Source organism: Hyperolius riggenbachi, chromosome 3, assembly GCF_040937935.1.
Source record: "Hyperolius riggenbachi isolate aHypRig1 chromosome 3, aHypRig1.pri, whole genome shotgun sequence".
Classification (NCBI taxonomy): domain Eukaryota; kingdom Metazoa; phylum Chordata; class Amphibia; order Anura; family Hyperoliidae; genus Hyperolius; species Hyperolius riggenbachi.
Genome location: NC_090648.1, coordinates 234,305,913 through 234,320,082, shown reverse-complemented (window position 1 = coordinate 234,320,082; position 14,170 = coordinate 234,305,913). Strand labels below are relative to the sequence as shown.

Sequence of the window (14,170 nt, the reverse complement as noted above, 5' to 3'; positions counted from 1 at the left end):
GAGATCGGCGATCCCTGGCCTCTGATTGGCCGGGGATCGCCGGCATCTGATAGGCTAAAGCCTATCCCATCAGGCGCAGGACGGAAATCCGTCCTGCGCCGCTCACAGGGGGAGGGAGAGGGAGGGAAGGGGAAGGAGGCCAGGAAGAGCTGCGGAGGGGGGCTTTGAAGAGCCCTCCGCAAGCGCAAGCAGCCGGCGGCGATCAGACCCCCCCAGCAGGACATCCCCCTAGTGGGGGAAAAAAGGGGGGGGAAGTCTGATCGGCTTGGCTGCTATCTGATCGGTGCTGCGGGCTGGATGACAGCTGATCGCTCCTGTGGGTCCAGAGGGATCGCCGTAGATTGCAGCGCTGTACAGAGTAAATAGACGGCGGTTTCGCTGTCTAACAGTCTCCTAGCAGAGCTCCGTCATCCAAGCAAAGATCCTGCAACTCTCCACCCCAAGACACCGATCAGCATTAGGCGGTCCTGGGGCTGCCGCCGCGAGCGCGCCCATTGGTGTGACACGGTCGTATAGTAAAGTTGCATAATATGAGTTATATTTAATGTGACACTGAAGCAAAAAAACATTATGATATAATGAATTGTATGTGTAGTACAGATAATTTATAGTAGTATAATGTATTATTGTATTAGTTATGTATTATGTATTAGTAGTAAAGAAATAAGTCTCATATTTTTATTTTTAGTTATATAGCTTTTTTTTGTGTCATATTTGTAATTTCAAACCACACACTGTATTTTAAAAAAACACTGAAAGCGGAATTGTAGATTTAAATTAAACACATTGTTTCACTTACCTGGGGCTTCTCCAAGCCCCCAGCAGCCCTCCTGTCCCACGCTGCTCCTCGACGAGCCTCCGCTCTCCCGCCGCCAGCTACTTTCGGTTTCGCTGCCAGGCCACTGCGCCTGTGCGGCTCTGGCCATGCGTATCCTTTCTTCGCGTTCCCCGCTATTGCAGAGGGGAATGCGAAGAAAGGATACGCTTGGCAGGGCTGCGCTGGCAGCGGAGATTCGTGGAGACTCGGCGCGGGACAGGACAGCTGCTGGGGGCTTGCAAGAAGTTTGTCCCAGGTAAGTGAAACAAAAGACTCTCACTTACCTGGGGCTTCTGCCAGCCCCCTGCTGCCGCCTTGTGCCCACGCCGTTACCAAACGATCCTCCGGTCCACCCTGCAGCTCCATTTCGCTTTCTTCAGTCGCCGTCCACTGCGCCTGCACAGCCCTGGCGCATGTGTTCTCGCTCCCGTCGCCAGGTGCAATAGAGATTTCCTCATGCTGCGCCTGTGCAGGATGCTCCCGGCGGCTGTAACGCAAACAAGGACGTGCAGGTGCAGTGGACGTCAACTTGTAAATCAAGAGAAAATGAAACTGAGCCGTGGCAGAGCACCGAAGATCGTTTGGTAACGGTGCGGGCACAGGGTGGCGGCAGAGGGCTAGCAGAAGTCCCAGGTAAGCGAGTCTTTTTTTTTTTTTTTTTTTTTTTTTTCCTCTCTCTCTTTTTTTTTTATTTTTTTTTTATTTATTTTTTTTATAAAGTACTTTAGGTCCACTTTATAACTATGAAACAGAGCAGAGCTAATTACCCTGTGAACTCCCCTGCAGTAAAACCTTATCTGACGCTGTGTCTCACTGTTTTTTTAAAGAAAACCTGTAACAAAAATAACTTCCCTTGGGGGGGTACTCACCTTGGGTGGGGGAAGCCTCCGGATCCTATTGAGGCTTCCCCCATCCTCCTCTGTCCCATGGCGGCGGCGATAAAGCTCCCCGAACAGCGGGGATGTAAATATTTACCTTCCCAGCTCCAGTGCAGGCGCAGTATGGTCTCTCCGCTCAGAGATTGCCGAAGTGTTGCGGACACTTCGGGGGAGCCAGAGCTGGATTGTCTGCAGCTACAGGGGAGGGGGAAGCCTGATTGGGACCCTGAGGCTTCCCCCTCCCGAGGTGAGTACCCCTCAGGGGAACTTTTTTTTTTTTTTTGTTACAGGTTCTCTTTAAAAGATAAATTAGGACTGTCTCTAAACCAAGTTGGATCAGAGAGCTCAGAGAAGCTCCTTTGCATAGATAACGGATACGTTTTTTTTTTTTTTTTTTTTAGCTCTTCCTGTACTGGAAACAATATTAGACTTAATTTACTACTAATGTTCTATTTCTTAGCTGTACTACACATTATCTCATATGTTTATTTTCACTTCAGATTAGCAGGCCTGAACTTCCTCTCTGCTCTAAAAGATGCACAACAGCATAATAACTTTTAAAGAGAAACGTTTCTTTGTTACAGCTGATACCGTGCAGATTTATTGCAAGATTTGTATCTACTTCCTGCTTTAATGGAAGCAGATATATTAACATCCTTTGCTTTCAAATTAGCCTCTCTGCCGTGGCAGTCGGCTGACACAGCTGAGGGATCAAATTGTAACTTGTGATTAGACACAGATGAGCTGGAATTAGACTGGCTACATTCTCTAAATACATACACGGTGCATTACTCTGTTTTCCTTCTGTCCTGTGCAAGAGTTCAGGTCCACTTTAAAGGGTTTTTCCCCCTATATGGAATGTTTTAAAGCAATTGTCTTTTTAATGCACTTTGTTTTACTTTTATCTTGTATCATGAAATATTATTTATTTTTTTATATTGGACAGTGTACTCAATTAGGAGACACAGCTTCCACAACCATCAAAACTATATGTGTCTGCTTCATAGTAGGGACAAAAGGACCATCCTGCGCTTGCAGAGTTTTCTGGACAAACCAGCAGGTGGAGCTCCTGAGTTTCACATTGTCATTTGTGATGTTATATTTTTTCTGTAAGCACTTAATTACAGCAGGACATAGATCTATGTTCTCGGCTATTAAAAAAAAAAGAAAAAAAAGAAAAGCATCTTCGCATGTACCTATGCACAATATAATCAGTAATCAAAAAAGGACTACTGGTAACAAGTGAAACCCTTCCTAATACCCCCCCCCCCCCTCCTGCTCCTCCTCACACCTGCAGAGATCAGCGTAATAGAGGAAATGCTTGTTAAATATTATCTTGTTGCCCCATTAGGGATGGTTATGGCTCTATAGTGCTTGTTCTGCATCTGCCTCTCAGGTGACACTAAAAGGGGGAGACAAAGAATGGGGTAGTGGGGCACTGTCATAGAGGGGATGCAATAGGGAAATATACCTCTATTTTCGTTTCATGGTATTATTCTTGGTTCTATAGGACCCTGTTCCCAGTGGCTTTTCAACTGGTGATGTTTTGGTTCCCTTGGCTGATGAATATGACCCAATGTACCCAAATGAGTTTGAAAAGGTGGTGAAAAGACAGCGAGAAGAGAGACAGAAGCAGCGTGAAATAGAAAGGCAAAAAGAAATTGAGGAGCGAGAAAAGTAAGTCATTGGTATTCCTATAGCACCTAAACTAGCCATCCAGTATGCTGTTTGTCAATTATATGTTCCATTTAATAAACCCATTGAGTCAAACAAAAACTTAATTCAAAAGCATGCCATTAGATATTCTGTGAAATCTATATTGAAACCTGTGGTAGGGAAGTGGTTAAAGATTAATTCTTGCTATTAGATGGTAAATGTTTGCTCCCATGTTCTGATGTGAACCAGGTGAGAAGTGCAAACCTTAGTATACAATGTAAAAAACAAAAAAACTACTCTGGGTTTGCTGAATCATTTATGTTCTCCAACCTTAGTAAATCTACCCACAAAAGCCTGATTTAGTTGCAGGCATTGAAAAGACTGTTCTGCAACCAAGTATTGTATCCCTGGCATCACACACAGCGATTCATTTGTAAAGTTGTTAATTGATTCCTAAGAAAAGTATTATTAACCACTTGCCGACCGCCCACAGCCGATGGGCAGCGGCAAAGTGGACGCCAAAAGGACCGCAATACGCCCATGGGCGTTGCGTCCTTTCGGCATGCTGGGGGAGCGATCGCGTCACTGGTGACGCGCGCTTCCCCCGGCAACTGTCTCCGCCCACCCGCGACGACAACCCGCCGGCCGTTCGGCAGCGCCGGCAGGTTGTTAACCCCACGATCGCCGCATACAAAGTGTATGCATTACAAAGTGTATTATTCAGGCTGCCTCCTGCCCTGGTGGTCCCAGTGTCTGAGGGACCACCAGGGCAGGCTGCAGCCACCCTAGTCTGCACCCAAACACACTGATCTGCCCCCCCCCCCGCCCCCTGATCGCCCACAGCACCCCTCAGACCCTCCCCCCCCCCCCCCGCCCACCCCCCAGACCACTGTCACTATCTGTCAACGCAATTTTTTTGTATTCCCTAAACTGCCCCCTGGGGACTCCTGATCACCCCCCACCCCCTCAGATTCTCCCCAGACCCCCCCCTGACATCCCCCCCACCCCCGTGTACTGTATGCATCTACCCCCACTGCTCACCTGTCAATCAGCCTCTAACCTGCCCCTTGTGGGCAATCTGATCACCCACCCACACCATCAGATCGCCCGCAAACCCGCCGTCAGATCACCTCCCAAGTGCATTGTTTACATCTGTTCTCTCCTCTAAACACCCACTAATTACCCATCAATCACCCATCAATCAACCCTTGTCACTGCTACCCATCAGATCAGACCCCATCTGCCCCTAGGGCACCCAATCACCCGCCAGTGCATTGCTTGCATCTATTCCCCCCTCTAATCACACCTTGAGATACCCATCAATCACCTCCTGTCACCCCCTAGCACACCTACTCATCAGATCAGGCCCTAATTTGCCCCGTGTGGGATCATGATCACTCGGCCAAGCCCTCAGATCCCCCTCAGACCCCCTTCCGATCACCTCCCCAGTGCATTAATTGCATCTATTTTCCCCTCTAATCACCCCCTGAGACACCCATCAATCACCTCATGTCACCCCCCCTAGCACTCCTATCCATCAGATCAGGCCCAATACAACCTGTCATCTAAGAGGCCACCCTGCTTATGACCGGTTCCACAAAATTCGCCCCCTTATAGACCACCTGTCATCAAAATTTGCAGATGCTTATACCCCTGAACAGTCATTTTGAGGCATTTGGTTTCCAGACTACTCCTCACGGTTTAGGGCCCGTAAAATGCCAGGGCAGTATAGGAACCCCACAAGTGACCCCATTTTAGAAAGAAGACACCCCAAGTTATTCCGTTAGTAGTATGGTGAGTTTATAGAAGATTTTATTTTTTGTCACAAGTTAGCGGAAATTGATTTTTTTTTTTTCACAAAGTGTCATTTTTCCACTAACTTGTGACAAAAAAAAAATAAAAACTTCTATGAACTCACCATACTACTAATGGAATACCTTGGGGTGTCTTCTTTCTAAAATGGGGTCACTTGTGGGGTTCCTACACTGTCCTGGCATTTTAGAGGCCCTAAACCGTGAGGAGTAGTCTGGAAAGCAAATGCCTCAAAATGACCTGTGAATAGGACGTTAGGCCCCTTAGCGTACCTAGGCTGCAAAAAAGTGTCACTCATGTGGTATCGCCGTACTCAGGAGAAGTAGTATAATGTGTTTTGCGGTGTATTTTTACACATGCCCATGCTGGGTGGGAGAAATATCTCTGTAAATGACAATTTTTGTTATTTTTTTTTTACACACAATTGTCCATTTACAGAGATATTTCTCCCACCTAGCATGGGCATGTGTAAAAATACACCCCGAAACACATTATACTACTTCTCCTGAGTACGGCGATACCACGTGTGACACTTTTTTGCAGCCTAGGTGCATTAAGGGGCCCAACGTCCTATTCACAGGTCATTTTGAGGCATTTGCTTTCCAGACTACTCCTCACGGTTTAGGGCCCCTAAAATGCCAGGGCAGTGTAGGAACCCCACAAGTGACCCCATTTTAGAAAGAAGACACCCCAAGGTACTCCATTAGTAGTATGGTGAGTTCATAGAAGATTTTATTTTTTTGTCACAAGTTAGTGGAAAATGACACTTTGTGACAAAAAAATAAAATCTTCTATAAACTCACCATACTACTAACGGAATACCTTGGGGTGTCTTCTTTCTAAAATGGGGTCACTTGTGGGGTTCCTATACTGTCCTGGCATTTTAGGGGCCCTAAACCGTGAGGAGTAGTCTAGAAACCAAATGCCTCAAAAGGACCTGTGAAATCCTAAAGGTACTCATAGGATGTTGGGCCCCTTAGCGCAGTTAGGGTGCAAAAAAGTGCCACACATGTGGTATCGCCATACTCGGGAGAAGTAGTATAATGTGTTTTGTGGTGTATTTTTACACATACCCATGCTGGGTGGGAGAAATATCTCTGTAAATAGACAATTGTGTGTAAAAAAAAATCAAAAAATTGTCATTTACAGAGATCTTTCTCCCACCCAGCATTGGTATATGTAAAAATACACCACAAAACACATTATACTACTCCTGAGTACGGCGGTACCACATGTGTGGCACTTTTTTGCACCCTAACTGCGCTAAGGGGCCCAAAGTCCAATGAGTACCTTTAGGATTTCACAGGTCATTTTGAGAAATTTGGTTTCAAGACTGCTCCTCACGGTTTAGGGCCCCTAAAATGCCAGGGGAGTATAGGAACCCCACAAGTGACCCCATTTTAGAAAGAAGACACCCCAAGGTATTCCGTTAGGGGTATGGTGAGTTCATAGAAGATTTTATTTTTTGTCACAAGTTAGCGGAAATTGATTTTTATTGTTTTTTTTTCACGTGTCAATTTCCGCTAACTTGTGACAAAAAAAAAATCTTCTATGAACTCACCATACTCCTAACAGAATACCTTGTGGTGTTGTCTTTCTAAAATGGGGTCACTTGTGGGGTTCCTAAACTGCCCTGGCATTTTAGGGGCCCTAAACCGTGAGGCATAGTCTTGAAACCAAATGTCTCAAAACGACTTGTGAAATCCTAAAGGTACTCATTGGACTTTGGGCCCCTTAGCGCAGTTAGGGTGCAAAAAAGTGCCACACGTGGTATCGCTGTACTCAGGAGAAGTAGTATAATGTGTTTTGGGGTGTATTTTTACACATACCCATGCTGGGTGGGAGAAATCTCTCTGTAAATGAACAAAATCAAAACATTGTCATTTACAGAGATATTTCTCCCACCCAGCATGGGTATGTGTAAAAATACACCCCAAAACACATTATACTACTTCTCCTAAGTACGGCAATACCACGTGTGCCACTTTTTTGCAGCCTAACTGCGCTAAGGGGCCCAAAGTCCAATAAGCACCTTTAGGCTTTACAGGGGTGATTACAATTTAGCACCCCCCCAAAATGCCAGGACAGTAAACACACCCCACAAATGACCCCATTTTGGAAAGTAGACACTTCAAGGTATTCAGAGAGGGGCATGGTGAGTCCGTGGCAGATTTCATTTTTTTTTGTGTCACAAGTTAGCAGAAATGGAAACTTTTTTTTTGTTTTTTGTTTGTTTTTTTTTTTTTTTGTTTCAAAGTGTCATTTTCCGCTAACTTGTGACAAAAAATAAAATCTTCTATGAACTCACCATGCCGCTCAGTGAATACTTTGGGGTGTCTTATTTTCAAAATGGGGTCATTTGGGGGGTATTTATACTATCCTGGAATTTTAGCACCTCATGAAACATGACAGGTGCTCAGAAAAGTCGGAGATGCTTCAAAATGGGAAAATTCACTTTTGGCACCATAGTTTGTAAACGCTATAACTTTTACCCAAACCAATAAATATACACTGAATGTTTTTTTTTTTAATCAAAGACATGTAGCACAATAAATTTGGACAAAAATGTATACAGAAATTTTACTTTATTTGACAAATTTTATCGCAAAGTTAAAAAAAATCATTTTTTTGACAAAATTCATGTCTTTTTTGATGAATATAATAAAAACTAAAAATCGCAGCAGCAATCAAATAGCACCAAAAGAAAGCTGCATTAGTGACAAGAAAATGAGGGAAAATTCATTTAGATAGTAGGTTGTATGACCGAGCAATAAACCGTTAAAACTGCAGTGGTCTGAATGGGGAAAAAAAGGCTCTGGTCCTTAAGGGGTTGAAAGACTGTAGTCCTCAAGTGGTTAAAGGAGGAGCTGTCCTGAAGACCACCGCTCCCCTCCATCTCCTCCTTCCCCCTCCTTTGGCAGCTTAAATGCCCCCGACAGCATCATCCGGGTCGGACATAAGTGCACAGCCGCTGGCCCGGCTGTGCGCATCCTAAATCGCAGCTGGGAGCACGCGTCTGCCAGCACAGTCGGTCCAGCACCTGCGCACTAATGCCTGACCTGGCCGACCCAGAAGAGGCTGCCAACGGAAGGGGATGGAGGAGAACCGGGGAGGGGGGGGGGGGGTTGGTTGGCATCATAACCGCTCTCCGTACATGCCTGCTCCCCCCCCCCCCATTTTCCCCTACTCTTTTTTTTCAGCGCTGGTATCCTTTAAACAGGTAAGGTAAAATTAAACATTGACACTTTTAGGTGTATTGGATGGACAGTTTCTTTTGCTGGGCGTTCTTTAGCTCCACATACCACTTATTGCTTACTGCATTATTAGCCCTGTATTGTTTTTTGTTTTTTTTAATTAAAACATTTTTAGATGAGCAGTGTGACCTCTCAACAAACCTTTTTACCACCTCCCCTTACCAACATCCCACTGCCTTGGGACTTTGCAAGCGAATCGAAAGATTTCTGTCCCCCTATCATGGACCTGTGTGGGCTGGTATTATTTAGGAAGCATACAACAAATCTAAAATGTAACTATTGATGGCAATCTAAAATCTACGTAGGATAGGAACTAGTGAAGTAAATACACAAACCAACAGGAGAACATAGGCGCCAGCAGAATAAAAGTACATAAAATTCTTAAAAACAGGAGAGGCAGTGGTGGACTTACCTACTCCCAAGGATACCAACTACACATAGTGACGTGTTTAGACAAAGGAATTTTATTTCAATACTCCACAATAATTGTATAATTTATTGTGGAGTATTGGAATAAAATTCCTTTGTCTAAACACGTCACTACGTGTAGTTGGTATCCTTGGGAGTAGGTAAGTCCACCACTGCCTCTCCTGTTTTTAAGAATGTTATGTACTTTTATTCTGCTGGTGCCTCTGTTCTCCTGTTGCGTACAGTCCACCCTGGGTGGAGGGGTGTTTTTTTGCCCTTTTTCTTCCTTCTGATCTACAGAGAGCGACTTCTTAACCCTGAGTGGGAACAGGTCTAATCTTCCCACCTAAAAATATTCTATGTCTTTTGTGCGCTCACTAAATATAATGATCAGTAACAGTGTTCCAATATTAATAGTAGTTTAATAAAGTCCATTAAACGCAGTCCAATGACTTATTTACGTGTCCATGGATCGCTGTACCAGTCATCAAGCATATGATGTATACAATAGTTCTCCTTTAGGATGCTACACTCACATGTACTTGTAATCTTCTTATAGTTGTGTCACTCAAATAAAAAGAAATGAAACCATAGCGTGATACTGTATTATGACAATACCGCTTCCCTCAACACCCAGTGCTGCAAACAATAGCTGTTTGTGTATACACCACAGAACACCAGGTTACACAGGTCACCAGGTTACACCTCCAGAACTCTGGAACATATACACTCTCCCAAGTGCATGCAGATGGCCCACAAGAATCATACGTGGCCTCTCACCTTGTACTCTGCTGCCCAAGTTATAAGACAGCAACTGCGCTGCGTTTCCCAGCAAGTTTCTCACAGCCAGTCCTCAGCAGATAGGTCTCCACAGGAGCAGAGTCTTCACATCAGCCTATTAACTAAAAGGCTCCACATAGCGTAAAACCATACACTTTAATAAAAAATATATAAAATAGTGCACTCACATATTCTCCATAAAAACAAGCATATGATGCCATAAACTCCTCCACGCCAGCTCTCTCCGCCTGTAGCTCCGACCTACGCATTTCGTGCATGCGCACTCATCAGCCCCTGATGAGAAACACATATTGTGTTTGCGCATGCACGAAACATGTATTGTATTTGCCTAATAGTCCCGGGTCTTACACCGTTTACATTATGTCCCTATCGCAATGTATGGCGATAATATTTTATTTGGAAATAAAAGTGCATTTTTTCTGTTTTGCATCCATCACTATTTACAAGCGTATAATAAAAACAATAGAAATATTTCATCTTTACATGCATATTTAAAAAGTTTAGACCCTTAGGTAAATATTTACTTTTTTTTTATTGTAATGTTTTATAATATTATTTTATTAAACATTTTATTTGGGTATTTTTGGGGGGTGGGATGTAAGTAGTAATTTTTTTTATGTAAATATGTGTATTTTTATTTACATGTAGTTTTACTTTTTGGTCACAAGATGGCAACCTTGAGTTTGTTTACATGAAGTCACTCTAAGCGTAACCTGTACGCATAGAGGGACGTAGGAGGCAGAAAGAGTGAGGTTTCTGAGAGAAGCCGTCGCTTTTTCTGCCGGGGAAAGCGATCCGTGATCGGGCACCATGTCCCGATTCACTGATACTGATTCCCTGGCTAACGACCGCGGGCCGGGAACACGCGTGCACGTGCGCTATCGGCCGCAGGAGCGCACATGTGGCCTTTTTGACGTATATTATATGTCCAAAAGACCAAGGTAGACTCTGATAGTCTTTTTAACAATTATAAGTCCTTTGCATCAGATTTTATTTTATTATTATTATTATTATAATTAATAAAGATAACACTATTGTTCTTGAAGCTGTAATACAAAAACAACTTCACACCACAGTCATTCAAACCTTCTAGCTAGGGGATGAACTAAACTTGTGCATTTTTTTTATTTTTTTATGAAATCTGTTGTAAATAGAATAAATTATTTTTTCCTATGGAGTGCTCTATCCAATGGCACTTTCCTTGCCAGTAGTTTCAAAGTTCTGTAATGCAGATGGGTCAGGAGACCATGGGTCAAACAGTATAAATAGGGATCTGAAGTGTTGCTGACTGGCCACTAGATGGAGTGCACATAAAGGAGAATGCAAAGTACAGGCTAACCATTTTTTGACTAAGGGTATTTCATATTTTTGTGAGAAAAATGTTGTTAGAAAAGATTAATTTCTTATTTCTCCTAGCTATTTTACTAAAGCTGGTGAATGAGATTTATTGCTAATGTATGCAGCTTAAAAATGGACCAATTTAATGAAGCTGAGGTGTCACTTCAAGATGTCCAAATTTGCAAAGACAATATACAATATACAATGGGCAGCACGGTGGCGTAGTGGTTAGCTCTCTCGCCTTGCAGCACTGGGTCCCTGGTTCGAATCCCAGCCAGGGCACTATCTGCAAGCATATATCGGCACTCCGGTTTCCTCCCACATTCCAAAAACATAAAGATAAGTTAATTGGCTCCCCCTAAAAATTGGCCCTAGACTACAGTACTTACACTACATAATATAGACATATGGCAATGGTAGGGATTAGATTGTGAGCTCCTTTGAGGGACACTTAGTGACAAGACAAAATATATATATACACACACTGTACAGCGCTGCGTAATATGTCGGCGCTATATAAATAATAATAATACACACGCACACACGTTACCTGACTGTCCTGCTGATCCTGTGTCTCTAATACTTTTAGCCACAGCCCCTCAACAAGTGGTGCATGTGCAAATGCATGGAAATGCCTTTTAGTTCTTTATATCACAGATGCATTCTATAGTGGGAACAAATCCTTTTTGAGGCTCGAGCCCACGACTCTAGTGCTGCAGGGCCAGGGTACTATCCACTGTCGCCATGGTTATCCCTTCCGTTTCAACTATAGTATATATTATTATTACAATCTATTTCTAGATTAAAATCTGCTGGATATGTTGATGTAAAATGTAGGTTATAGAGATCAAGTCTGGGAAATAATGAAATGCATTTGAAAACTGGCACACTTTTTTCCAGCATCTTTGTTGAAACAATGTGCTTTAACTTGTACCATGAAGTGTGTTTATTGCACAGCTCAGACTGGTTATAGTTATTAATAAAAGAGCGTGTAATCGGCTCGCTGATGTGAAGGATTGGTTTTAATTCCAGTAATCTTTCCTGTGCATGTGTAGTAGGATAGTGTGCGTGGTTTGAGCTGGCTGTGCATCAAGGTCATTTAATTCCTGCTTCAGAGGGATTTTCATCTTCTGCATGGATTTCAACCAAAAGTCTAGAGGAAAATTTGTCATGTTAATAGTTATAAAAGCCCAGTACAGAAAGATTAAGACAATTCGCTACATCCCTATCCTCAACCATGCTACAAGTACATCTATGCTATAATCCAGTGTTTCCCAACCAGTGTGCCGCGGCACACTAGTGTGCCGCGGCATGTTGCCCGGTGTGCCGTACAGGTCTGGCCTCTCGCCAGACCTGTACCTACTTTAGGGTGCAGGAGGGGGGAAGTAGCGCTAGAAGGAGGGGCAGTGGAGGCAGCGGTGGGGAGGGGGGAAATATCCCCCCCCTCCCTCTCCTGGGACCCCTCCTTCTGCCTCTCTCCCCCTCCGTTTAGCGGTGGCAAGTGCGGCTCGGCGGCGGGGAGGCATACGGAGAATTACTCACCACTTCCGCGTTCCAAGCGCCGGCAGCGTCATGTCGTCACACATCTCCGCCTTCAATGCCGCCCACTGTTCTTCCTGATTAGCGGAAGCACAGTGGGCGGTATTGAAGGCGGAGATGTGTGACGACATGACGTTGCCGGGGCTTGGAACGCAGAAGTGGTGAGTAATTCTCCGTATGCCTCCCCGCCGCCGAGCCGCACTTGCCACCGCTAAACGGAGGGGGAGAGAGGCAGAAGGAGGGGTCCCAGGTGAGGGAGGGGGGGGATATTTCCCCCCTCCCCACCGCTGCCTCCACTGCCCCTCCTTCTAGCGCTGCTTCCCCCCCTCCTGGGCATCTATACTGGGGGGAACTGTACTAGCTATACTGGGGGCAACTAAACTAGCTATACTGGGGGCAACGAAACTAGCTATACTGGGGGCAATGAAACTACCTACACTGGGGGCAACGAAACTAGCTATACTGGGGGCAACGAAACTAGCTATACTGGGGGCAACGAAACTACCTACACTGGGGGCAACTAAACTAGCTATACTGGGGGCAACTATACTAGCTATACTGGGCACTATACTGGGGCACTACCTACCTATACTGGGCACTATGCTAGCTATACTGGGCACTATGCTAGCTATACTGGGCACTATACTAGCTATCTGGGTACTATACTAGCTATACTGGGCACTTTACTGGCTATACTGGGGCACTACCTATCCATACTGGGACTATACTAGCTATACTGGGGCACTATACTAGCTATACTGGGGCACTATACTGGGGTAACTATACTAACCATACTGGGGCAACTAAACTCCCTATACTGGGGCAACTATGCTAGCTATGCAGCCGCCCCCCCATAGCACGGCACTGTCCACTAGGTCGCGCAAACACCCGCGACGCCGCCCCCCCCCCCCCCCCCCCCCCCCGCCGCCGCCGTTCCCCGGAGAAAAATATGGTCAGAAAGTGTTCCCCGGCCCGGAAAAGGTTGGGAACCACTGCTATAATCTATACATAGCGTGGGGGAAAGCAAGTTTCCTGAGCAAAATGTAAGTTAATACTTTTATGTTCATATGCTGAAATCTCTCCCCACCACCTTACTAGTGAAGTAAGACTATAATATTGCAGTTTCATCTTTCATCCCAAAGTTGTATGTGAACTCTAAATTTCCATTGGCAGAAATGATCAGTCATGAATGTTATGGGTGACACTAAAGCTCTGTTGTTTGTAGCCTCCCCTACAACAATCGGCAAAGATGAATACTTTCGGATTAGTGCTCACCATGAGTGGGGCTTTTGGTACGAACTTGGGTACGTGTTTTATGTAGAATACCATGCAGTGTACCAGAAATTTTAAATAAAGTCTCAACTGTTTATTGTACTTCATCATTAAAATGGACCCAGCATGTACAGTACTAAACAGGTCTATAAATAAATATATAAAAACATGCTTATACCAAAAAATGGAAGATTGCATCTGACCCCAATCATGGACACTTCCAACTGAAGAGGAAGGAGAGATTAAAATGCTCCATACCTTCTACCACGAGTCTATAGTGGGTTCAAGGTCTGGTGTAGGTTATTCTACATTTATGATTTACAGGCGTACGTTAAAAAGGGGCGCTGGGAAAAAAGGGCGCCGGGTTTTTAACGATAAGCATGGATAACGTTTAA

At 44.5% G+C, this 14,170-nt stretch overlaps 1 protein-coding gene across 2 annotated transcripts in view; it reads left to right on the top strand.

Annotated features, from left to right (window-relative positions):
- Positions 1-14,170, top strand: part of RBM17 (RNA binding motif protein 17) — a 61,033-nt gene that overhangs the window by 22,163 nt on the left and 24,700 nt on the right. For both annotated transcript variants that reach the window (XM_068272632.1, XM_068272631.1), the window contains exon 4: positions 3,206-3,372. In XM_068272632.1, the coding sequence (XP_068128733.1) occupies positions 3,206-3,372 (167 nt within the window). The remainder of the gene's footprint in view (positions 1-3,205; positions 3,373-14,170) is intronic.